Source organism: Empidonax traillii, unplaced genomic scaffold (assembly GCF_003031625.1).
Source record: "Empidonax traillii isolate 1590-97213 ecotype Southwest subspecies unplaced genomic scaffold, ASM303162v1 scaffold1669:size174073, whole genome shotgun sequence".
NCBI classification, from domain to species: domain Eukaryota; kingdom Metazoa; phylum Chordata; class Aves; order Passeriformes; family Tyrannidae; genus Empidonax; species Empidonax traillii.
In genome coordinates this window covers 40559-66227 of record NW_020956862.1, presented here as the reverse complement: position 1 = coordinate 66227, position 25669 = coordinate 40559, and the positions used below count along the sequence as shown (strand labels likewise).

Sequence of the window (25669 nt, the reverse complement as noted above, 5' to 3'; positions counted from 1 at the left end):
TTGGATGGGGGAAAAAAAAACCCCCGTGTTTTGGACAAACTGCCCATGCAGATTTGCTGATTGTAAATATTGTGGGGCCAAAGTGAAACCCCGCTGAGGGGAGAGCCAGCCAGCACTGCTCTGAGTGGAAGGGGAACTGTGCTTCAGACACTCCTGGAGCAGTGGCCATGGTGACAGCGCTGTGTCTGAGGTGTCCTTGGTGACTCAGATGAGCTGTGTGTGTGTTTGGGGGCCGAGGGATGCAGAGGATTGTGAGCAGGTGCTGGGGGAGATGGGCTGTCGGGCTTTGGGCTGCCCTTTGGCACCCGCAGGCCTGACGTGGGGATCCAAACAGTACCTCTGTGACTGATGGATGTCCCCTGCCAGTGGGCCCCTGTCCCTGTGTGCGTGCAGGTCTGGTAGGTGGATTTTCTGGGGGGGGAATTCCTTCAGTCAGTCACTGGGCTCTTGTCTCTGGAGGCAGGGGGAGGTTGCTGAGCTCTCAGCACCGTTCGGGAGCCAAAACGTCCCTCCAGGGACTCGAACGGACGAGGCCAGCGCAGGGGAGTTGTTCTCCCAGTGTGAGAGCCGGGATGTGAAGGGCCAGGGAGCCAGCACATGCCCGAGTCCCCGGGGAGGTGGTGGCAGAGCCAAGAGCTCTCAGATCCCTGGAGCTGAGCTGCGAGGCTGCCCCGGCGCTCGGAACGCGCTGCACGTTCCGCGCGGGTTCCCCGGCGGCTCTGCATCAGCAGTTAAGTAACAAACTATTTAACAAGAGCTTCCTGTTGTGCTGACACCAACACCAACCTACAAAGGAGGAGAGGGAATAAACAGAGCTGTGCTGGCTCCAGCCTCGCTGGGAGCTGGAAAAGCGCTGGAGATCGGGAGGAGGCCGGGGAGCCGTCGCTGCTGGGTCAGGGATGATGTTCTTGTGGCTGCAGTCAGCACAAGCTGCTGGGAAAGCGGCTGCTTGCAGGACTGCCTGCTGTTGAAGGGAGTTTGTGGGATGAATAAAGGCCCCTTCAGCCCTTCCCTGCTGCTCCAGCTCCTCCACAAGGGCTGTTGTTGGCGAGAGGCAGCTGCTCCTCCGTCCCGACAGGGTTGGCACAGCCCTCGTGTGAGATGCTCACATCCACAAACTCACTTCTCCACCAGGTTCCTGGAGCTCCTCAGTCAGAGCACTGAATCTCCTCTTTTCTTGAGGGATGGGGAGGAAATGGGCTCAGAACAAGCCAGTCTGCCTTTGCCATAAGGAGGTTTGCTCTGGCTCTCCCGTGACTGGAGCTGTCGCTGGTGGAGGTCCCAGGTGGAGGGAGCTCCGAGTGCTGCCTCTCCATGCACAAGGGATTCTTCCCTGTGCAGGGACCAGGATGAGTTTTCTCCAGTGGATGTGTCCCAGCCTCTCCAACGTGTCAGCTGTGGGAAGGAGCTGATGGTGAGCTGCTGTCCTGGCTCGGAGGAGAGGTGTGTGTCCCAGGGTGAAGGAAGCTCAGGAAATCCCTCTGCAACCTGTTGGATCAGCAAAAGCAGGGAGAGGAGCTCATGCTTCCAACTTACAACTCTCCTGCTGCCCAAGCAAAAGGCTGCTGTGAACTGCCCCAAGTCCGAGTCTGGGAAGGACTCCTTGTTTAAAACAACAAAAACCCTCCTAACCACTGTCTTGTTTCCTCCAAAAATCCCAAACCCTCAGCAAGTTTGCCCATCAGCACCAAGGTGTGTGGTGTGGGAAGGGATGGGGCATCCAGAGGGCCCTGGACAGGCTGGGATCGTGAGACCCTCGGGAAATTCAACAAGGCCAAGGGCAAGGTCCTGCACTTGAGTCGGGGCCATCCCAAGCATGGAAACGGGCTGGATAAAAAGGGACTGAGAGCAACCCTGCAGGGAAGGACTTGGGGGTGCTGCTGGATGGGAAGCGTGAGGTGACCCAGCCACGAGTGCTGTGCCATTACAGGGAAGTCTGGTGAGGCTTTGCCTGGCCCCTCGTTTTGGGAGAGCTCTGTGTGGGGGCACAGCTGTCCCTGTCCCCTCAGGAGCGGGGCTGGCTCTCAGCACTGCAGCTCAGGTACAGACTGTTCAACTCCAGCCCCTCGCAGGCACCACCTGGGCTGGCTGCAGCTTCACACCGAGGAGCTTTTAAGGCTGTGCTTTGTTTTAAGACTTTTGATCTCCCCTGGAAGCTCAGACTTCATCGGCCTCCTCAGCTTCTGAAATTTACTGGGATTCGGTTCCAGCTGTGCGAGGCCACCGGTTGCTTTTTGGTCTGGATTTCTGCACTGGGAGCCGGCTGATGGGTCATCACTGGGGTGTTTGGGATTATTTTTAGCCTCTGATTGGCGGTGATCTGTCCTTGGAGCTGCGGAGTGTCAGGGGCTTCTCTCTTTTGTGCTCTCAAGCAGCTTTCCCTTCCCTCTCATCTGGAAGCGGCTGCGTTTCCCTGCCCAGAGGGGGAACCAGCTCCACGGAGCCATCCCCGAGGTTTGTGGGGATCAGGACTGTGGCAGGGAGGGAGCAGCGTTGGCCCAGCCAGGGCTGCCCCAGGACACCCGGGCTCTGTTCCGAGGAGCGCCACGGCCCTGCCCCCTGACCTTCCCCAGCCATTTCCCTGCTCTGGGCCGCTGTTTTTTCCTCTCCTCCTTCCCCTCTTTTGTCTTGCCCCCTTTTTAGCTGTAACCTCGTTCAGGCAGGAACATGGTGTGTGTGTACAAAGGGCCCAGAACAATGTGCCCCAGATGGTTTGTGCGAGTCCCTCCTCGGCAGCCACGAGGAGGTTTCACTCTGCAGGAAAAGGGATTTTTAAAAAGACAAATTTTCGGCGTTTTGGACTTGCAGATTCGGGCAGGAACTTAACTGAGCCTTGATATTTTGGACTGAGACAAGGGGTAGCACTAGCGTTGCAGCTTTTTCTTCTTTTAAGGAAAAAAACTACAACCAGTGACTCCTCCCAGCCCCCAATCCGTTTTTCTCACCTTCATATCCGCAGGGAAAAGCTTGTAAATGCGGCTGGAGCGGCTCTGAACCGCTCCAAACCAGATGGCAAAGAAAAAGAAGCCGGGATTTCAACAAAAACCCCCTCTTTGGGTTTCTGAAGGGGGTGTGGGTTTTCCCCCTTCGTGGCACTTGCAGCATTCCTGGGGTTCTGTTTCGGGGGTGCTGAAGCCCCCTTGCACTTGCCTGCAGTTTGTTTGCCTTGCAGGATCCTGGCTGGGAGCACTGGCCCTGCAAACACCCCAGGGCAGTGCTTATTTGCTTTAAGACCACAGCTTGCTTTGGAATTTCTTCTGCCAAACTTCAGGCCAATTCAGGGTTTGTGTTTTTTTGGTGGTTTTTTTTCTTTTTTTTTTTTTTTCCTTATTCGTCCCCCTCCCTCCCAAAGAGAGAAACAAGTTTTCTTAGTCTCGTCTTGCATCAGATTTGATCCCAGGCCAAAAAATCCAGCGTGGAGGGTGCTTTCCTGAGGCTGCTTTGCCTCGGTCTGACCTTCTGGGTGAGGATTCCTGTGCAAAACGGAACGAGGTGACATCAGATTTATCCGGGGCATCTTCCCAATGGGGGAGGACGGGGCGGGTCTGGGTCCCCGTTACTCATCCAGAGGCTGCCGTGTTTTAACAAACACGGGTTTTGTTTGCTCCAGAGCTCTTGGGAGTCCTGGGATTTTCCCAAAAGTTTCTGTTCCTAATTAGGCTGCTCTCAGTTTTAAAGGCCAGAGATCCCTTTATGGCATGGGGTGGAAAACCTGAGCAGTCGCAGACACCGCACAGAGGTGGGTCCTGCTTTTGTCCCGAGGCCCGGGGAGCCACTGTGTCTCCTTGGGGTGTTAAAATAGATCCCTCCCAGCCCTTGCTCACCCGTGGAGACGCTGGTGGGCAGAGGCTGAGGGAGCATCACTTGCCTGACTCACTGGGATGCGGTTCAGTGACGTCCTGCTGCTCTCACCGCTGGATTTGGGGAAGGGGGCATTGCAGGGGGGGGAATCTGAGCTGCGGCCTTGCTGGATGTTAACCTGGCCCAGCTGCCTCAGACTGGGCTGTTGCCAGGGCCGGTCTCGGCTGCCGGGGGAGGAGGGCACAGCCTCCCGGAGCTCGCAGGAAACGGGATTTAAACGGGATTTAACTCTCCCCTTCTGCCTCACCTCCTTGTCCGACATCCCCGTGCAGAGGCCGGCCCGGAGCTCTTCAAATCACTTAACCCCCAGCGCCGGCGCTCCCAGGGCTCTCCCTGTGCCAACAGCCCGTCCAGGAACGCCCCAGGACTGGGCACGGGGGTCGGATTCGAGCCCCGAACTCGCGGAGCAGCCTGGGCTGTGCCTGCCCCTCCCACAGCCGGGGAGAGAGAGCTGTGAAATGGGTGCGGGAACAACTCCCGGTGTCCTCCCGCGGGGCTTGGGAGATGGGCCGGGGGGGGTTTGTGCACCGCAGAGTGCCGAGCCCGCGGCGGAAACCCTCGTGGGAGCAGAGAATGGGCAGGATGTCACGTGTGGGGCCGTGCGAGCCCGCCCGGGGCAGAACAAAGCGCGGGGAAGCCCCCACTCGCTCCTGCCGCTCCCAACCCCGCTCCTGCCGCTCCCACCCCGCTTCCTGCTGGCACGGGCGGGAAGGGGGAAGGGAATGGCCGGGCAGAGCTTGGCCGGGCAGCAGGGTGGTCCCCCGGGGGTTGGCCTGCCGCGCTCTGGGGATGCTCCTGAGGTGCTGGAGTGTGCGGGGAAGGACAGGGCTCCCTGTTTCCCTGTCCGTGAACAGGCAGGATGGCCCCATCACTCTGCCCCTGCAGAGCCTGCAGCTCCAGCCCCTCCTGGAGAGCGTGGTGGGCCCTGAGGAGGATTTGGTGTCAGGAGAGGGCTGGGAATGGGGGGCAGTCTCTGGGAGCAGCTCCCATGGACCCTCACACGGCCGGTCCTTCCCCCTGCTGAGCTCTGGCTTTGGTGTCGTCTTTCCCCCACGCCCCCTTTAGCACAAGAAGCTTTTTTGTTGTTGTTGTTATTAATAGCTATTGAGAGCCAGTAAAAAGTTTTACAGGGTATGGCCAAGCATCAGTGTGCTCATTTCCTGGAGCTGACACTGGAGGGGCGGGGGTTTGCTTGGATAACCCCTGGGGTTAACATGAGGCTGAGGCACTGAGGGCTCTCGGGGGGCATCGTGGGGGGTTTTAGTGGCGTCACAGGAGCCCAGAGAGGAGCGGAGGAAGGTGGTGAGGGAGGGAGTGGGGCTGGGAGGGAGGACAAGGAGGGGTGGGGAGGCTGCCGAGGGTCAAGCTGGGAGCAAAACCGAAGGTGGTGAATGGTGTGAGGGGAAATTAGTGTGTGTGAGGGGTGGGGTCTGTGTCTCTCTCAGTGCCCTCCCAGGGTGTGGACAAGCTCCCAGGGCCAGCGGGTGCTCCCAGTGAGTGTCACACGGGTACCTGCCCAGCTGGCTGCCAGCAGCCCAAACATCCAGGTTGGGTGGTAAGAGCAGAGGAGGAGGCAGGAGGGAGACCAGGGGCTCTCCAGGGAAGGGGGCAGGGTGTTAGTGAGTCCTGGGTTCCTGTTTGGCCCAGCCTGTTGGGTCCAGACTGTGGTCATTCCACAGAAACCCGCTGCATCCTGGGCAGGGTCACTGGCAGGAAGGTCCCAGCCCACCACAGCGGGGGCTGGTGCTGGGGGGAAGTGCTCTGACTCAGCTTGTCGTGGCCTCTGGACCCACAGGGACTGTCCCAGGCAGGTGAACATCCTCTTTTCCCTTCCTGGGAAGTCCCAGGCCTGATGTGGGCCCCATAACACAGGATTTACGTGTGTCCTCTGCTCCTGGGGGCTCCTGGAGTCCCTAGCCTGGAGAGTGCCTGGGCTGGTGCCTCCAAAGGTCTCCCATCAGCCCCTCCCCATGGGGACACTCTTGTCCCCACGTCACTCCCAACTGGCTCTGACAGGAAGATGCTCATCAAGCATTTCACCTCCAACCACTGCCAGGGTTTTATTTATTTATTTATTTATTTATTTATTTATTTATTTATAAGCACCAGGGACCTTGTGATGGACCTGATAACCTCTCCCAGCTCCTCCCACCCCTCAGTTGTCATCATCATGGGAATTCTCTGCGGTGCTGGAGGGGCCCTGCAGGGCTGGGGGCGGGAACCTGGAGCCCACAACCCCTGGGCTCCTCTCACTGATGCATCTCCCTCTCCTTTTCCACAGCTGGGAGCCCGAGGAGCCGCGCTGGGAGCACCCTCTCCACAGGATGTTCTCTCCACCAAAGACCTCCCTGTGAGCGGCGACGATGACAGTCCCGGCGGGACCTCGGGAAGCACTAACATTTCAGTAGCCCAGCACCCTTGGGTGGCCGCCTCGCCCTCCTTCTCCGCCCCCCCGCCCTCCCCCCGCCCCCCGGGATGGTGTATTAACCAGGAAGAGCCCTGCTTGTGTCCTCCTCGCCCACCCATTTTCGGCAGCTCTGGGATTTGTATGGCAGCAGCGTAACCGTGGAGAGGCCGGGGTATCACAAACTTATGGATTTTGATAAGAGAGGAGGGAAAGGGGAGCTGGAGGAAGGTAAAAGGATGTCCAAGACAGGTGGAGGAAGGAGCGGTCATGGAAGCCGGGGCGCTGGAACCAACTCGGGAGTCTTAATGGTGGGTCCCAACTTCCGCGTCGGCAAGAAGATCGGATGCGGCAATTTCGGGGAGCTCCGTCTAGGTGAGAAGGGTCGTGTTTGTCCTCGCTGTACCTGCTGGGGTTGGCACTGCCCTGGCACCCTGCTCCTGCTGCTGGCAGGAGGGAGGAGCTGTGGTCGCTGGCACCGGGGTGCTGACGCTGCCCTTGTTCCTGCAGAGCCTCCTCCTTCACGCCGGGCTTGACCTTCCAAGGCCCGACCCAGCCCAAAGCACTGACCACAGAGGTGTTCCCGTCTCCTCCCTGTGCCTGTCACCCTCTGGGTTTGTCAGGGAGAGTGTTACAGTTCGGCCCTGTCTGTTGGTGGTGGCCCACACTGGGCTGGGTGTCCCCCCCAAATGCAGCAGCGCTCCGTGAGGAATGTTTTAGGGGATACCACTGTGTGCTCACCAGATCTCACCCCTGCTTGTGCCCAGGGTGCTGCCCTCCCACTGTGCCCAGGAGAGGGGATGGAGCCCGTGGGGGCCTGAGGGTGTTCACTGTGCTGGGACAAACCTCTGGGATGCAGGGTCAGTGTTTTATCCTGGGTGAATTCTCCAGTTGTTGCAGCTGGTTGGGAGACTCTCCTAAAACTCTGTGCAGGGGAGAGGAAAGGAGGAATGAAACCCAAGCACCTTCTGTGGTCACTTTCCATTTTGAACCGAGTTTATCAGGAAACTCCTCAAGCAAACGCCAGTTTGGAGGGTGGGGAGGTTGCTCCTCTCCCACGACTGGGAATGTCCCAGGAGGCTTTGAGCGAGCTGTTAACCCTTCACTTGGCATCAGGCAGCTGGGAGAGGCCTGGCAGTGCCAGGCACCGCTGCTCAGCACAGCCTGGGTGTCTCCAGGAATGCACACTGGATGTGTGGATGGAGTCCCTGCCAGCCCCAGCCTTGTCCTCGGCTGTGAGCGCTTTGGGAAGGGGCAGAGAGCCAGTCCTGGGACAGCCACAGGCCTTGTTGCTCTGTGGTATTTTAAGCAGGGCCTCCCCAAGCCGAGCTCTGAGCTAAACCTGCCCTGACTGTGCCCCCCTGGGCGGGAGGAGCCCTGGCTGGGCAGATGGGGCCAGGCCTGTCCCCGAATGTCCCCACGGGATCACCCCTGACTGCAGAGCTGGGGAAATGCCCTCTTTAAAATCCAGCCAGGGGGTTCCCCTGTTCCACACAGGAGCATCCATCTCTCCTGTGGCTTTGTGAGGAGCTCTGAGCCTTCCTCCAGACCTTGTGGAAGGCTTGTGGAAGGAGAGGTGCTTGGGAACTTTGCTGCTCCTTTCAGTCCCTGCACAGCCAGCAGGGAGGGGGTGGATCGAGGGCTCTGAGCCCTGCAGGGTCTACCTGTGTCCTTCCACCTCTTTTCTCCCTGCTAGCCAGCGAGCATCCCCCGGTGGATGTGTGGGTCTGAGCTCTCTTCCAGGATCCTGCTCTGGGCAGGAGGCTGGAGCTGTGGCTGTTGCTTTGTGACACCCCCCCCCTACCTTGGCCTCCCTCGTTTCCACCGAGGGGACAGGAGTGTCCCAGGGATCTGAGGGCTGTCTGTGGAAGTGGCAGTTGTGCTGCTCCCAGCAGAGCCTCTGCAGGGCCCTGGGAGCAGTTGGGCTGGGTTTGCTCCTGGCTGGAGGGACAAGCAGGGAGCTCTCTCGCTCCGGGCACCGCAGCGGTCGATCTCACAGCGAGGGTTTGTCCTTGCCACCAGCAAGAGAAGCTTCCAGTTCCCTTCACGTGGTCTCCCTGCCCTGGCACACCCTGCAGGGCCTGGCCGTAACGTGGGGCAGGCCTGAGCACAGGATCTGCTCGCGGCAGGGGAAGCCACAGCTATGTGGCTCTCCTCCTAAAATCACATCTCCCTTCCGTAGGTGTGCCTGCCTCTGCAGCAGGGCTCAGCAGTGCTTCCAGGGCTTCACAGGGAGCAGGGATTCCTGCAGCTGCAGAGGAATGGCGAGGGACCAGAGGGATCCTGCTGTGATGAGCAGGGATGCTGTTGCTGGGCACTCAGTTTTCCCCTGGGAACGGAGGATTTGGTCCTCAGGGCAGGCTGGGCTTAGAGGCCAAACTGTGGCTCAGTGTTGAAAAGCTCCCAGATCTTCTCTGGACTTTTTTTCCTTTCTTACCGAAAACCAGGAGATCTTGCAGAAACCCACATGGAGGTGACTCCTGCAGCTCCCAGCAGTGGGGATGGAGGAAGGTGATGTTGTCTTCCTAAAACAAGGTGCCACTTTGCCCAATTTCCCCACCACCCTGAGAGGCACGTGGGGGTCTGTCCTTACGATGCCTCAGCTCAGCTGCTCCTGGTCGAGACAAGTGTCCTCCTGGGCACAGGGGTGTCCAAAACCTAAAGTGGTTTGTCTAAAGATTAAATATTAAAAATAAAAATGGCATAAGGCACTTGTGGGAAGCCAGAAGGGAAATGACGTGTGCGGGAGCTGGGGCTGCCAGGGCTGTGCTGTGGATCCTGCCTCTCCACGGTCCCGCTGGCCTTGGCAGCCTGGGCAAGGCACAGACGTGGTGCCAGGCCCTGCCCCAGCCCAACAGCACTGCTGGCCAGTTCCTCACTGGAGCAGCCCCATTCCTCTGGGGCAGGGGGGCAGGTTTGTGTCCTGTTCCCTGCTGATGTCCTGGGGCTTCACCCCGAGCTGCTGAGTGCCTGTCCCTCCCCCTGCCAGCTTCCAGCTGTGATCCAGTGCCAGCCCAGCTCCTCCTGGGCCCCTCCAATCCCATCCCTGGGCAGTGCCTGCAGCCCCCTGAGCTCCCCCCTGCCCACAGCCAGCCCACCTCGGTGCTGGGGTGGGATGCTGCCCTCTGAAACACAGGCCAGCAGGAAGCTGGTGACAGCAGGGTGACAGGAGTGTGGCTGGTGCCTCGTGTGCCCTGGCACTGGGATCTGCAACCCTCAACCCTTGCCAGCTCCTGTGCCCAGGCCAGGCTTGTGCTGCTCCCAGCGAGGGTTTGTTGGGGCAGGCCCCCCCTAGGCAGCTGCCCAGGGGTGCTTTGGGCTGGGCTGGGGCAAGTGGAGAGGAGCAACACTCAGGCATTAACCAGAAAGGTCCCAAATGAGCCCAAAGCACTGGGGTGTTGTGCAGGCCCCCCCACCCTGAGCTCTGCCTGGGCTGGGCAGGGGGCTCCCTGCTGACCCCCTCCTGAGCCCTGCCCAAGGGCAGTGCCCTGGCCAGGCCGTGCCATGGAGCTGCCCCGGGGCAGCCCCAGCCCAGAGTGGGGTGCAGGGGTGGATGGGGACCTGGCAGCAGCTGCTGCTTCTGTTCTCCCTGCAGTAAACCCCTGCAAATGTGCTTTTTGCAGGTTTTCTGCTGCCACCCCTCTCCCCCCAGCCCGCTGCTTGCATTTCTGCTGGCAGCCTGGAACCTTCTCCTTTGGAGTTAAGGGCTGGAAATGAATTTATTTTTAAAAGTAAACCCAGGAATTTGAGGGGAAGACCACGGGGGTGGGTGGGTGTGTGTGTGTGTGTGGGGTGTGAGCCAGGAGCGGGTCACTGCTGCTCTGTGCCAGGGCCCTGTCCCAGCTGAAGGGGCTGGGGACATTCCCAGGCCCTCCTGAGCTCTGGCTCTCAGGTGTGTCCTGCAGCATCCCAGCTGCTCACGGGGGGTAAGGGGGTACCTTTTGTGGTGTGGGTCAGTGCCCTGCCCATGACACCCTGCTGTCCTGGGCCCTGCAGAATCCTCCCTCCAACCTCCCTGCAAGGGCTCAGCCTCCCAGAGGTGGGAGCCACAGGCCCAGCACACACTGCAGGTGGATCAGGGGTGTCTCTGGAAGGGCCCAGGCACTCCCTGCCTGCTGCTCCTGCTCACCCTTGCTGGTGGCTCACGCTTGGTTTTCCTCCTGGTCGTTCAGAGCCTCCTCTGGAGGAAGGTCAAGCTCTGAAATAGGTCTGGGTTTATTTCTGATGGTGTTAAACCCCTGGTTTAACAGGAGCTGTCACTGCCCGGCCTGAGGCAGCGCTGGCAGTGCTGGGCTGGCCTGGCTGCCTTATCCAGTGCTCCTCTTCACATCACCTGCCACTGGGGAAGCCAAATTCCTGTCCCAGTGCCCAGCTGTGCCCAGCACAGCTCTGTGCTGCTGCTGCTGCTGCTGCTGCTGCAGGGCCATGGCACGAAGGTTCCCAGCACGGGCACTGCGGTGACACGATGGAGGAGCAATGCCAGGCAGGGCACAGGGCAGTGTCACTACTGCTCACTGTTCCCCTCAGGACTGGACCTGGAGGGGCTGGAGTGTGTCCAGAGAAGGGAATGGAGCTGGGAAGGGTCTGGAGCAGCTGAGGGAGCTGGGGGGGCTCAGCCTGGAGAAAAGGAGGCTCAGGGGGGACCTTCTGGCTCTGCAACTCCCTGACAGGAGGGGGGAGCTGGGGGGAGTCAGGCTCTGCTCCCAGGGAACAGGGACAGGAGGAGAGGGAACGGCCTCCAGCTGCACCAGCAGAGGTTTAGGTTGGAGATTAGGGAAAATTTCTTCTCTGGAAGGTTGTAAAGCACTGGCACAGCTGCCCAGGGCAGTGGTGGAGGGACCATCGCTGGAACTGTTCAGAAAGCGTGGATGTGGCACTTGGAGACATGGGTTAGTGGTGAACGTGGTGGTGGTGCTGACAATTGGATTTGATGACCTTAGAGGGCTCTTCCCTCCTGAAGGATTCCATGACCCCAGGCCACCTGGATGGGGAGCAGGGCAGAGCTCAGCTCCTGCTTGGGCTGCCCTGATGTGCAGGAGCAGGTGCTGGAGCCCAGTGCTGCCAAATCCCTGCGGAGGGGACAGCAAAGCCACCTCTGGCTCCACGTTTTGGGTGTTAAAGGGACCCCCTTGTGAGCACTGGGCGGTATGGGAGCTGCTCCAGGAGCTGGAGTGGGGAATTCCCTGGTGTGGAAGGACCCTGCAGTCCTCCCTTCTCGCTCTCTTGCTTCCTCTGTCCTGTTTTTTTCAGTTCTTACGACAGGCTGGTTCTGCTCTCTGCACCTTCCTTCAGCTGGGGGAGGGAAGCAGAGGGGGTGGTTGGACAGTCTGTGCTCTTGCTGCTGCCCCTCTTGTCCATCAGCTGTGTCCAGGCCTCCTGGGCATTACAGGAAGGGATGAACAGGGGGGGTATCGGGTGATTTGGACCCGTTTTTGGGGCTGGGAGAACACTGCCAGCTCCCAGAGCAGTTTTGTGGGTGTCTTTCTGTGCCAGTGAGCCGTGGAGGAGGGGGACAGTGTGGTGGGGACAGGACAGATGACACCTAATGAACAGGGTGGAGCTCTCCAATCCCAGCCCTGCTGGGGATGCTCCTGCCTCCATCCCTTCTACCTCCCTGCTGCGCTGAGCTCTTTTGCAGGTATCCTGACATTTTTTCCCCCTTCAGACCCAGGGAAAACCCAGCTGTGAGTTTTTCTGTTTGCACATTCTTCCCTGAAGGCAGCAGTCATCCTTTGGGACTGCAGGGCTCCTCTGTGGAGCCATTCACAGGCCTGGGGGATGTCCTGCCTCCTCCCCAGGAAATGCCAGTCCGTGATGGGCCAAACCCCCTGGATCTGGCTCAGGCTGTGCCCGCCAGACCTTCCTCCCTCCCAAATCACCTACTCCCTAATCGCCCTGGAGGGATTTGGTTCATGCAGAGGCAGGAGACAAAGGTAGAGGTCCCCTGGGATGGGAGAGGGTCAGGGAGGCAGCAGGACTGAGCCCCTCCTTGGCTGCAGAGCCCATCCCGGGGAGGAGCCACTCCATTAATATCTCCCATTCATCCCTCTTCCCGTAATCCTGCCGCCGACTCTGGCGCTCAGCAGCTGGCTCTGATGTCACCCGGCGAGGATTTATTGCTGCTTCAGGTGGAGAGCAGCAGTCAGAGCAGATGAAATCTTATGCCAGGAGGAGCTTGTTCCCTAAGCAAATTGCTTGGAGAAAATCCGAGGAGACAGATGCAGCTCCATCAGATACGCCGGGATCGCGTGTCTGCCGGCTCCGAAGGGAACCTGCTGCCGTTAACTCCCACCTCCCCGGCAGGAAACACTCGGATCTGCTCCTGCAGACCTCTCATCTCTGCCCTTTTTGGGCCTGGGCAGAGGTTGTACTGACACTGCCCGGGTGTGACCCTTTCTCGGGCACCCCTGGACGATGTGCAGACACCGTGAGCTCAACCTTTCTGAGGGTTACGGGTGGGAAAGGGCCAGTGCAGGGTGGAGCTCTCGAGGGGGCTGCCCCTTCAGCTCCCCTGGGCACTCAGAGCCAGGCTCCTGGCCCTCTTTGCAGCTCCATGGGTCACTCCATGGATCTGCTCCTGCCTTCCCCTGCACCCTCGGGCAGGTGGGAGCATCCCCAGGGATGAGGTTGATCCACACACACACATGCACACACGTGTGTGCCATCCCCAGGAGCAACTCCAGCCCTGCCAGGTGATCCTAGGGGTCCTTCCTCCTGGCCACCCACAGCCCAGTGTCCCCTGGCTCTGACCACCCCTCCCAGAGCCCCCTGTCCATGAGGGGAGAAGCACCAAGTCCCAGCCTCGTTCCTGCCTTGCCCAGTCACATCCCTGCAGGCCTGGACTGGGATGCTGCCCCCTCCCAGCAGCCTTGGCTCCGGCCCCCAGCATCCTGCCCATCCCAGAGGAATCCACATCCCCCACCTGGGGGTGATAACCAGGCGTGTTGCAACTCCCCACAGTGGGTTCTGCTCCCACTCGTGCCTCCAGGCCTGTTCAGGTGTTATGGGAGCTGCTGAACCTGTTCAGGATGTTTTTGAGCCCGGGAGCCCTCGGGGGCTGCGGTGGGGGTGGTGCAGGGACTGCTTTCCATTGCCTTCTCCTGTCTCTCCCTGCAGGAAAGAACCTCTACACCAACGAGTACGTAGCGATCAAATTGGTGAGTGGCTGTCAGAGGGGGGAGTCCCCCGTGCTTGGGGAGGGGGGGTGATGTTCAGGCCACGGGGAAGGAGGATGCTGCCCCTCCCCAGGAGTTGGAGAGGCTGGAGGGGGGGTTGGGATGTGGTGGATGGGAGCGGGAGCGGGTTGGGATGTGATGGATGGGAGCGGGTTGGGATGTGATGGATGGGAGCGGGTTGGGATGTGATGGATGGGAGGCTGCGGGGGGAGCTCCGCTCACCACTCGGAATCCAGGGCAGGCTGGGAACACACGTCATTGCAGGTGGGGTGATCTGGGGCTGGGGAGGGAGGAGCTGAGGCTTCTCCTCTCCCAGCCCTGCCCATGGTCTGTGCTGTGCTCAGCCAGTGCCAGCAGCAGAGGGACCTCAGGCTGGAGTGGTCCCACTGGTACCTGCTCCCATTCATGGCTACCCCAGCATCCAGATCTCTGGCCAGGGTGGATCTGGCTCCCATATGGGCTGATTTTCTCTCATCATCCCCTGCAGCTTCATCTCTGTTTTACACCAGTTCTTCCCAATCCCAAATACTCATTCCAGCTGTTGCCAGCACGTGAAGGAGGTGTCTGACAGCCAGACCCCCTGAACACCCTATTTAACTGTTCTTCTCTCCTCCAAGGAACCCATAAAGTCCCGGGCCCCCCAGCTGCACCTGGAGTATCGGTTCTACAAACAGCTCGGCAATGCAGGTATGGGGCTGGGCTGAGCTGTGGGGTCCTGAGCAGCTCCTGCCCATCTGCTCGGTGGGGAGGGGCTGGTTTTACACACAGTCTAATCTTTGATCTCTTTTGATTTAGTTCTTTCCCCCCCTCTCCCCACAGCAGAGTCAGGGGTGCAGATGGAGCTGCCTGCAAGAGCAGGGCCAGGCTGTCTGCAGCAGGAGGGAGGGCAGTGCTGGGCCATCCCCCCCTCTGCAGCCCTGTCCCTGCCTGGCAGTGGTGTGACTGTGACAGCAGGGCCCTGCTGCAGCCCCACACAGCCCCTGCTCCGTGTCTTGCAGAAGGAATTCCTCAGGTTTACTACTTTGGCCCCTGCGGGAAGTACAACGCCATGGTGTTGGAGCTGCTGGGACCCAGCCTGGAAGATCTCTTTGATCTGTGCGATCGCACCTTCACGCTCAAGACCGTCCTGATGATCGCCATCCAGCTGGTGAGCTCAGCCCCTGCTCCTCCCCTGGGGCCCTGCACGGCTCACCTGGCACACCTGGGGCACCCGGAGGGGGTGGGCACAGGGGTCACCCCACGGGGAGATGGAGGGAGGAGGGATGAGCCAGTGCCCGGCAGGTTGCAGGGGGCACATCCCAGACTGCTCCTCCCATTCCTCACCCCCTCCCTGGTCAAGGAGGGCTCTCCTCACCCCCACACAGCCCCTCCCTGTGTGTCCAAGGTGCAGCTGGGCTGGGGTTGTCTCCCAGGGCGGGATGATCTGACGTTCCCCTCCTTTCATCCTGTGGGGATGGTCAGGCCGGGGGGAGCAGGGCAGATGGCAGGGCCCAGGGGAGGGGGTGCAGGGGTGTGTGTGCCCTGGCACTGACACCTCCCTGTGCCCCAGATCACACGGATGGAGTATGTGCACACCAAAAGCCTGATCTACAGAGATGTGAAGCCGGAGAACTTCCTGGTGGGGCGGCCGGGCAGCAAGCGGCAGCACACCATCCACATCATCGATTTTGGCCTGGCCAAAGAGTACATTGACCCCGAGACCAAAAAACACATCCCCTACCGAGAGCACAAGAGCCTGACAGGGACGGCACGTTACATGAGCATCAACACCCACCTCGGGAAAGGTGTGCTGGGCACGGGGCAGCCTTTCCTCGGGGCAGAGGGGGAGGGACTGCAGGGAATGAGATCCGCCCTCTCAGAGGTGGGGCTGGGGACAAACTGCCTCCCCTGCTCTTCAGGGTGTTGGCAGGACGTTTGGGGTGCTGCAGGGCCTGGGGTGGGCACAGGGACAGTGTCTGCAGTGGGAACATGCCCGTGTCTCTCTGTCTCCGTGCAGAACAAAGCCGCAGGGACGACCTGGAAGCATTAGGGCACATGTTTATGTACTTCCTCCGCGGGAGCCTGCCTTGGCAAGGCCTCAAGGTAACTGCCAGCTCCTGCTGCCCGTGGGCCTGGCCCTGCCCTGGCACGGGGGGGGAAGCTTTGACCCTCGGGGTGTTGGAGGGTTGGCACCCCAGCAGATCTGAGCTCCGTGCCAGGCCCTCGCTGTGCTGAGCAGCTGTAGGGTCCGTGTGTCCCCCCTGTCTGGGGAGTCCCAGCTGCTCTCACAGTGGCTCTTCTGAACTCCCTGGTGGCTGTCCTCCAGACCTGCCCTGGCGAGGGAATTCCCTGGGAGTGAGCTTCTGCCCCTCCCCGGGGAGGTGCCGCTGACCCCCCCATGTCCCCGCCAGGCTGACACGCTGAAGGAGAGGTACCAGAAGATCGGTGACACCAAACGAGCCACCCCGGTGGAGGTGCTCTGTGAGAACTTCCCAGGTGAGAGCCCTGCCCTGCCTGGCCCCGTCCCCAGCCCCGTGCCCGGCCCCTGACCCCCTGTCCCCGCAGAGGAGATGGCCACGTACCTGCGCTACGTGCGGCGGCTGGATTTCTTCGAGAAGCCCGACTATGACTACCTGAGGAAGCTCTTCACAGACCTGTTCGAGAGGAACGGTTACGTGTTCGACTACGAATACGACTGGGCAGGGAAGCCTCTGGTGAGTGGGGAGGGGCTGGGTGGCACAGGGCACCCCAGGGGCAGCAGGGCCAGCAGCCAGGGAGGATGCAGATCCCAACCGTCCCCTGTGCCCGAGGGATCAGCTCCATCCATCCTCACCAGTCCCCAGCTCCAGGCTGGGGCTGTAGTGCCAGCAGGTTGGAGATGTGACACAGGGATGGGATGGGAGGCTGCTGGAGCCAAGGGGACCCCAGCAGCAGGGCTGGCACCTCATTTTCTGCCATGGGCACCCTCCGTGGGCTCGCTGCAACCAGATAGCACACGTGGAGCCATTGGGACAGGGGTAGGGGACTGGGATCAGGGCTGGTTCTGGGGGGTTTCGTGTGTTGGGGCAGAGGTGGGATCAGGATGCAGGGCAGCGGGAGGGCTCCGTGCTGGCACTGACATTGTCCTTGTGTCCCCAGCCCACGCCCATTGGCACGATGCACAGCGAGGTGCAGGTGCAGCCCCCGAACAGAGACAAAGCACAGCCACACACCAAACACCAGGTGAGTTGCCCAGCAGGGCACAGCGACCACGGGCGTGGAGGCAGAGCCTGGACATTCCTTTTCCCCCGGTGCTGTCTGTGGAGAGCTCCCCAGCACAGCCCTGGGCCTGTGGCTCGTGGGGGCCCAGGGCAGTGCCCCTGTGGCCTGGCAGAAGCAGGAGGAAGCACCGTGGGGGCTGTGGCAGGGCCGAGGGGTGCCAGGCCTGGGCATCAGCCACTGAGCTGCAGGGCCAGCCCAGGGTGGTGGGTGAGGGAATGGTTCAGGCTGAGGACTTGTGTCCCCAGTGCCGTGTCCTGTGGGGGTAACTCTCTGCTCTGCTTGTGGTGCCACTTCCACTGAGGGGATGGTGACGCGGGACAAGGGATGGGGACACGGGACAAGCGAGGGCAGGATTGGTGGGGCAGCTTGGCAGCGTTTTGCCTCGTGCTGAGGCTGCCTCTGCCCAGGGCACAGGGAGCTGAGCTGGGAGCAGTCCAGGGCGGGGATCGGGCAGAGCTGTTCCAGCAGCTCCCTGCCTGTGGGAAAGGGGCTACACTGCCCAGCCCTTCTCTGGGGCCAGTGCCATGGCCTGTCCTGCCCTGGTGCAGGACACACAGCTCTGGGAATGCTGGCACCCAGAGCAAACCTCATCCTCTTGAACCTCCGTGGGGGGCAGAGGTCCTGCTAAGGGGCTGGAGCCGGGGGTGCAGCTCCCTGTGCTCCCCACCCAGCAGTGCCCCTGGAGCATCCTGGCTGCTCCTGGAGCCTGGCACAGCCCTGGCTCTCACTGGCCCAGGGGCTGGGAGAGAGAAACATCTTCAGATCAGCTCTGGCTCATTCCTGGGAACTTGCTCCCAGCAGGGTCTGCTCTGTCCAGCACCGTGTTCAGCATCCCTTCTCCAGAGCAGTGGGAAGAGCACAGAGCTCCTGGAGCATGGGAGCAGTGCCCAGCCTGGGGACACAGGGTGTCCCTAGAGCCTTGAGGCCGTGCCCTGCTCACCAGGGGAGAGCTTGGCTGTGGGAACAGCTGAGCATCCCCTGCCCTGGAGGAGCAGCAGCGTTTGCTCCACACCGGCCCCACCAGGCTCCGCGTCGTCCTGGGGACATGGAGAGCGGCTGTGGCACCGTCTGGGCCCGGCTCTGCCACCCCAGCCTGCTCCCAAACACGGCCACCAGCCCGGCCCGGGGCTGGCCCTGCTCCACCCTGCCTGGGGGCGGCTGTGAGGGGGGTGTGTGGGTGGCAGGGGGACACAGCCCCCGGTGTCCCCGCTCTGGGAGCTGCACCGAGCACCCTCCGCAACCACAAACCCGATCTGCTCCGGTCATGGTTTTGCTTTTGCATGTCTTATTTTCTCGACTCCCTTTTTGCCACTGTTCCCATCCCTTTCTCCTCCACTCCTCCCTTCTCTTCCCCATTCTTCCTCTTTTTCTTTTGTTTTCTTTTCATTCTGTTCCTCCTGCCTGTCGCGAGCAGCCGCCCGAGGGGACGGAGTTGTGGGATCCTCAGGCCGGTGGGCAGCCTGCCGAGGAGCCTGTGGGAGCTCACCTGGCAGCCGGCAGGCTCGGGGGGTCCGTCCAGGTACATAAACCACGCGCCGAGGGCAGGGGCGGGCGCGGGAGGGAGCGGAGCCACCCGGGATCAGCCCCGCTCCCCCGCCCCGGGGCCACGCCTCGTCCCGGGCTCCTGCCTCGTCCCGGGCTCCTGCCTCGGCTGCAGCACGTGCTGCCTGTCCCCGGTGTGTGACGTGACGGTCACGGCTCGCAGACGAGGCTGGTGCTGCTTCCCGGGGGCTGCCAGGCTCCCTTGGTGCTGCTGAGGGGACTGGGAGGGCAGTTGGAGATGGATGGGTGGGTGGATGGATGGACGGATGGAGAGCTGGCTCTGTGCCACACGGCAATGTGGCAGCTGGGTGGGCATCGCTCTGCCCTCAGTGCCGCTCGTCCCAGCAGTGCCCGACGAGCAGGGCACCTCCCTGACCGGAGCGCCGGCTCCGACCCTGCTTCTCTTCCCTTCCCTGGCCGTGTGTCCCCGCCTCCGTCCCGCACTGGCACCGTCAGCCCCGCGCTCTCCGCCCTCGCAGCCTCCCGCCCGCTGCCGCTCTGCCCCCCCGGGCCTGGGGGCCCATTCCCGCATGGATGGTGGGACATCCATGTGCCGGGTCCTCCCGGCCGGGCCTGCGCTGCTCCCTCCGTCTCTGCGTCCGTCCCCGCCGCTGTCGCTCGTTCCTGCTGCTCCGCGGTGATGGTGCTGGTTCGGCTGGGCCCCTCCTGCCGCCGCGGGGCCGGGCAGGCCGGGGGGGAGCCGAGGGAGTGCCCCTCTCGAGCTCTACCCGGCTCCTCCTGTCCCTCCTGTCCCTCCCCTCCGCTGCTCCCGCCCCGCAAACCCTCTTGCCGAGCTCCGCCTGCGCCCGGCGCTGCGGGGAAGGAGGGGACACGCTCGGGGGTCTCCGGGCTGGTTTGGGGGGCTGTATCCTGACGTGGCCCCGCTGGCTGGGCACTGGCTGTAGGGTGGCAGCTCCTCCGTGGGTCTGGGGGAGGCTGAGGCTCCTCAGTGGGGCCGAGCCGCTTGGGGAGCCTCCCTGTGCATCCCCAGGGAGCTCCTGGCTTTGCCTGCGGGCAGCGGGCGCAGGAAGGGCGTTCGGGCCCCTCCCAGTTGCCTGTGCCGGCCCTGTCCTCGCTTTGGTGGCTCGGATGTCCCCCCGAGCCTGGCACTCTGCCGCCCCTGCTGCCCTGGCAGCGGCAGGAGCTCAGGACCCCTCGGGGTGGGCGCTGGGCTGGGTCCCGCAGGCCCGGCGGTGCCTGGTCTCGGGGCCGGGGAGCAGGAACCGTGTCCGGTTGCTCCGCCGTGGGAAGGTGTCCTTGGAGCTCTCGGCTTCCCCGGGCTGTGTCTCCTGCACAAGGAGCTGCCGGCAAGCCCCTCTCCCGGTGGGATGCGAGCCGGGATCCTCCCGGAGGCGCTGGGACCGGAGCTCTCCGTGTTGGTGCTGCGGGGAGGGCTCAGCACCGAGACTGAGCTCTGTGCTCTGGGCCAGGGCACCATCCTGTGCCTGCAGGGACCTCGGTGCTCCTGGGGAGAGCCCGGGGGTCCGCTGGGCTGCCCCCCCGCCGCGGGGAGGGGACGGGGCTGTGGATCCCGGGCTGCCCCCGCTGACTCCCGTCTGTCCCCAGGTGATGAGCTCCACTAACGGAGAGCTGAACACAGACGACCCGACGGCAGGACACTCGAACGCCCCCATCACAGCCCCCACCGAGGTGGAGGTGACAGACGATACAAAGTAAGGCCCAGCCCCGCTGCCCCTCCCCGGGGCCGCGCTGGGAGCGGGTTCGGCGGCTGCCCCGCGGTGCCCTGTCCTGTGCCCTGTCCTGTGCCCTGTCCTGTGCCCTGTCCTGTGCCCTGCGGGGAGGAACAGCCCGGCTGTCCCCTGTCACCCCCGAGGGGTGTCCCTGCAGGGCCACCCCACCCGGCCCTTCCCACCTGGCTCGTGCACAGAGGGGATGCACAGATCCGGCTGCTCCTTGTCTGGAGCCCCCTGGCTCTGGCCCTCATGGCTGGCACTGGATGCCGTGGCCAGTGTCATTCCCCTGCTTGGTGCCACTTGCTGTGAAAGGTGTGTCACTTGCCGTGGCCATCGTGGTGTCCCCGGTCCAGCCCCTGCCACGCAGCTCTGCCCACGTGGGGGTCTCACCGAGGCACCGAGGGGTCCCTGTGCCCCCTGACCATGGGGGTGCCCGACCCAGGCTCTGACGGGTCCCTCTGTCCCCAGGTGCTGCTGTTTCTTCAAGAGAAGGAAGAGGAAAACCACCAAGCGTCGCAAGTGAGCCGGGGCCGGGCGGAGCCGCGACGGCTCCTCTCCCTCTGGCCGTGGCTGGATGTTGACCCGCGGAGCCCGCGGCCCCTCGGGCCGGACGGGGACGGGGGGGCCGGGCCGGACGGGCTCCCCCAGCGCCCCACGCGCAGCTGGGGAGCGGGGCCTCCCCAAACTGCTTGTCCTTTCCTCCGCCACCCGCCCGGCGCGTGGCCGTTTACTCGAACCAAGCCCAACTTCGCTGAAGTTCCTGCGTCCGTCAAACAGAAAAAAAAAAAAAAAAAGAAGAAGAAAGAAAAAAAAAGGAAACCGAAACAAATCCACGGCGTCACTTGTTTTGAGTCTATAACTAGTCCGAAATGGGGATCAACTACAGACTCTGACCCGTCGCTGTCAGAAGAAGACGAAGACAATTTCGAGAGCAGTGGGCTAAGGAGGAATATTTTTTTTTTTTCTGTTGCTTCTTTGTCTCTTAAGTTAATTTAAAGTGAGTCTCGGTGCAGAGTGCTGAGTCGTCAGTCTTTGACCGTCATCTTCAGTGTTACCGAATTCTGCTCTTCCCTCGGGCCCCCGCCCCGCGCCCCCCGCCGGGTCCCCCCTCGGTCAGGCCGTCGGTGACAGCGGTTCGGGCTCCGCCCGGCGAGGGGAGCCGGGGCCGCGGGGCGGGGAGAGGAAACGCGTTTACAGTTCATTTACGATGCACTTTTGTGAGCAATACAGGCGCCGTCCGGGCCCTCCGGGAGCGGGTCGGAGACTCCCGGGGGCCGGGGGGGACACAGGGACAGGGACGGCCGAGACCAAAGGGACCCATGAATGGCGGTGGCAGAGCAGGGAGGGGCAGCGGAGCAGCCTCGCGTGTGGCGCTGCCGTGTCCTGGGGCTGGATGTCGGAGGTGTGGGCAGGGGCAGCGCTGCTTTTCACGGTCCGAGCCCCACGTTTGGGGCTGGAGGCACGTGGCGAGCGCGGGGCGGTGAAGGGCAGCGGGGTGGACCGGCTCTGCCAGCGTGGAATTCCCTCACCGTGGCATCCTCCTGCCGTGGCATCCTCCCACCACGGAATCCTGCACCGGTGCCAGGGCCCAGCCTGCCCCCGGCGGGGAGGAACTGGAGTTTTTGGAACTGACACACACACACACCCCCCACACCCCCCCGTGCTCCTCACCACCCCCAGGGCACCGCAGCTCCCCACGTGACTGACCCCGTGCGCTGTCGTGTGTATTGATTGTGACACATTTTGGGGGGGACACACACTTATCTTTACCAAAACCCTGTTGTTCTGCCCCCAGAGAGGGGCTGAGGCTGTGCTGGGGGGGCGGGGGAGGGACGGGACCATCTGTGGCTGCTTCGAAACATTTGTCCAAACTGACCATCTCGGGGGGGGGCTGGGGGGGCACGGGGGGCTCCCACGGGGGCCCTGGGGAGGGAACTGCGCCGGGGCCCCTCTCGGTCCTAAATTCGGGATGTCAAAAGCCCGGCTTTGGCTCCTCCGGGCAGGGCAGCCCCAGCTGCTGATGTGTCTCTGGCCACGGCGGGGAGGGGACGTGCAACGTTTGCCTTCGTGTCCCCAGCGAGGCGAACAAACAAACAAATCTTTAAAAAAAAAAAAAATCGCCTTAAATTTTCACTGGAAGTGGCCCCTTCTCAGCACGTCGGCTCGGAGCAGCCCCGGCGGAGCCCGAAGAGGAGCCGCGGAGGGGAAGGGCCGCGGCCTTGGGGGTGTTCCCGGCTCCGTGTTCCCGGTATTCCCGGTATTCCCGGTGTGCCCGGCTCCGTCCCCGGCCCGAGCCCGGGACTCTCTGTCCTTCCAGCGAGGAGTCCAAATACTGCGATTGTACGTGAGAGCGTTTGTTCCATTGCGAGTTTAGTTACTGCTTTAAAAAAAAAAAAGAAAAAAAAAAAAGAAAAAAAAACAAAACCAAGTGTACAGAAACGGCATTTCAATTTCTCTGATGCTTCCTGGAAGCCATAGAATTTAGGGGCTTTTTTTTTAATAAAAGCAAAAAATGATAATAAAAAAAAAATCTTTAAAACCCAACGCTTCTGCGTTCTGTGCTTGATGGGGTGGGGTGGGTTCCTTGTCCCCTGCCCGTGGGCCTTTCCTGCTGCTGAACCCTGTGGAGCTGAAGATCCATCTCTTCTCTCCTGTGAGGCAGCAGGAGGAAAGGCTGAGAGGTGGGATCAGGGAGCGAATCCGGCCTGCCCCTGCCCAGGCTCCCTCCCAGCCCTCATCCCTGCTCCCGCAGCCTCTCCCTGCTGGGAATCCCATGGCAGGGAGCAGCCCTTCACCCCCACACCCGGGCTGGCCCCTACAAAGGCTGAGGCAGCTTTCAGTGCATTTAATTGTCCAAACCTTTCAATTAAAGAAATTCAGTCCTAAAACAGACCAGAGAGCGCCCACCCAGCACCATCCTGCTCCCTCCCCTGGACAAACACCAGGGCCTCGTCCCCACAGGGTCTGGGCTCCCCCATCTTTGGGATGCCCAAGGATCCGGCTCATCCCACACCCCATGGAGGGGGAAGCCACAGACCCCCACCCTGGGCTGGGGGAGAAGGGCGGGGGGAGCCAGCTCAGCACAGATTGCCCCCTCCACCTTCCTTCCCTCTGACCTTCCAGCAGCCACCAAACTCTCCTCAGATCAGACAGAAACCTCGTAAAGACAACCTGGGCGTCTTTATTGTTTCCTATTTACAAATCACAAAGCTGGCCAGAAGCAGAGTGTGAACACGGAACGAGAGCGTCGGATACATTCATCGAGAGCACGGAGGGGACGGCCCCGCCCCGCTCGGAAGGTGACGTGGTACAACAGGATGGCTCATACTTTTGGGAACAGGCATGTCCAACAAGGAATTACATTCATCTATCTACAAAAAGCCAGAATTGCATCAAACTGCGGGAAAAGCTGTTAAGAACAAGAAATTGCTCGGGTGTCGTTCAGAGTTTGACTCCTCTCCCTCCACTGCCAGACCTGCCCCGTGGGGGGAGGGCAGGAAGGTGGGATTTGGGATGAGAGTTTGGGTAACAGAAGAGAACAGAGGCTTCCAGGGAAGAGCAGCAGGGAGGGCACCACCACGGCCGGGCAGGGCCAGCCCCACCCTGCTCTTCCCAGAGCCGAGTGCGCGGCTTTGCTTCTCTCAAATCCCATCGTTCCGCCATTTCCACCTGAACCCAGGTCAGCCCCCCTGGGGAGGCACCAACAGGGCCCCCCTGGGTGCCAGCAGTGACGTCCCCACCACCTTTGGGAGAGAGGCAGCAGCAGGAGCAGCTTATTTACATCCCGAGGGTGCCCGGGCTGTGAATCCACCTCACAACACTGTTTGCATTGCACAGAGTCAGGTTCAGTCACCAAGTCATGGACCCACTTAGGTTTTTGGGGTTTTTTCTTCTTTTTTTTTTTTTTTTTCTTTTTTTCTCTTTTTTTCTTTTTTTTTTTTTCTATTATTTTTCAGTACTGGCCGTATCAGAACCATCCCACTGGAGTCAGGCTGACAAGACACTGTTTTCCTGGAGAACAGGACACGCTCTGGGCGCCTCTGGCAGCTGCAGGTGAGGAGGTGCAGGGTGTTCCCAGCACAGGGCACAGCCCCAGGACTGAGCCAGAGGAGGGGATTCCGTTACCCAGCAAAGGAGCACCAGCCAAGGACAAGCAGGTTTCGAGTCCCAGCAGTGGAATCCGGTGGCAGGAGGGTGACAGGGCTCCTCCATGTGCTGGAGCAGAGCAGGGGGTCCACGAGGGGAACCCCAGCCAGTCCCACGCAGGCTCTGCTGGTTCCAGTCCTGCAGCCAAGCTGAGCTTCATTCCAGCTTCCTCCCGTGGCCTCCCCCAGCAGGCAGTGACCGTGGGGCTGGTCAGGCAGCCCCAGGAGCAGCACCCACCTCTCCCCACCCCAGGGGGAGCAGCCAGCCCTGAACGGGCATAGAGGGGCGTCCTCGAGGTCACTGAGCTCAGCAGGTGATGTTGTGAGTGCTGCATCTCCCTCCTGGGCCTGCCCTCCACAGGCTCTGGGTGGGAGAATTCCACGCTCTCCTGAACCGTTCGGTGCATCCCTGTCCATCTGCTGAGTTACCAGGCAGGGCACAGCCAGCCCCCTCCCTGCTCCCACAGGGCACAGGAACGGAGGGAAGGCTTGGAACCAGCAGGAATGCCCAGGAACAGGGGGCAGGTGAGGCAGGTGCCCTTCTGCTTCCACTGACAAACCCTCTGAAAGGACCAGCACAGCAACAACCAGTAACCACCAGTACTGACCAGTGCAGGTGCCCTGTGCTGGGGTTGCCCGGGGGTGAGCTGAGCATCCCCCCAGTGCCTGAAACAGGGGTTTGGAAGCAGCACCACGGGGACTCAGGATGCAGGAGGGCCTGTCCCTTCCCTCTCCACAGGGAGGTCACCTCGCTGTCACCAACTGATTGTCACAGACCGGGGAGAAGGGCAGGAAAGCGCCGCGGACCCTCCGGCGGGGGGTGGGTTTGAGGTCTCCCTCAGGATCATGTAGTGCTGGAACAGCAAAGCCTCAGGGAAGAGGCCACTTCCCCCAAGTTTTGAAGCTGGCTGTGAGTGCTGAGGCTGCAGGGAGGGAGGGAGGGAGGTGCTGGGCACGGGCTGGCCGAGCCCCAGTGGTCTGGCCTCGCCTGCTGAGCTGGAGCAGAGGATGGGCCCCCCAGCCCTGCCCGTGCCTGTCTGCAGGGGGATCTCCTGCCAGGTGAAACCACAACCAGAGCCGCTCATTTCCTTGCTTCTGACTGGTGGAAAAGCATCTACATTCATTACAGTCCAAAAAAACCGCACGTTGTTAGATAGGGGTTAATCAGGAGGTGAGAAACAACAAGCCACAGACAACCTACAAATGGGACTGGGACACCAGCTCGCCTGGCACTGGGACACCAGCCTGGCTGGCAGCGGGACACCAGCTCAACTGGCACCTGAGAGCAGCAGCAGCACTAGCACAAGGCAGGACATGAGCTTTGAAATGATTTCACCGAGACCTTTGGCTAGTGTGGCTCCAGTTGGTGTGGTCAAACTCAGCCAGAGATTCAGTTCGGGAGGTGCCGGGGGACGGTCGAGTCCAGGCTGGGCTGGGAGCAGCACTATGTGTAGAAGATGATCTCTGGGATTTGTCCATCCTCCACGGAGGTGCCGTTGTTGTTCCCAGCCGCGTAGCAGAACGTGAAGCAGGTTTTGGCTCCCGTCGTGGGGGACTCGTGGATCACCTTGCGCAGTCCTTTGGTTCCATAGTGGGAATCTGGACCCT

General features: G+C 61.5%; 2 protein-coding genes across 2 annotated transcripts in view; one reads left to right on the top strand and one right to left on the bottom strand.

The window, feature by feature from the left end:
- CSNK1G2 (casein kinase 1 gamma 2) overlaps nt 1-20928 on the top strand; it is a 39492-nt gene extending 18564 nt beyond the window's left edge. Inside the window, exons 2-12 of the mRNA XM_027908273.1 lie at nt 6143-6640; nt 13382-13422; nt 14058-14127; nt 14439-14587; nt 14990-15224; nt 15437-15522; nt 15831-15915; nt 15985-16133; nt 16558-16641; nt 19789-19895; nt 20385-20928. Coding sequence (XP_027764074.1) covers nt 6454-6640; nt 13382-13422; nt 14058-14127; nt 14439-14587; nt 14990-15224; nt 15437-15522; nt 15831-15915; nt 15985-16133; nt 16558-16641; nt 19789-19895; nt 20385-20439 — 1248 coding nt within the window. The 5' untranslated portion in view covers nt 6143-6453 and the 3' untranslated portion in view covers nt 20440-20928. The remainder of the gene's footprint in view (nt 1-6142; nt 6641-13381; nt 13423-14057; nt 14128-14438; nt 14588-14989; nt 15225-15436; nt 15523-15830; nt 15916-15984; nt 16134-16557; nt 16642-19788; nt 19896-20384) is intronic.
- Nucleotides 20929-25101: 4173 nt separating this feature from the next.
- The window catches only part of BTBD2 (BTB domain containing 2), a gene marked incomplete at its 5' end in the record, with an annotated part of 4217 nt that continues 3649 nt past the window's right edge, over nt 25102-25669 (bottom strand). Inside the window, one exon of the mRNA XM_027908274.1 lies at nt 25102-25509. Coding sequence (XP_027764075.1) covers nt 25506-25509 — 4 coding nt within the window. The remainder of the gene's footprint in view (nt 25510-25669) is intronic.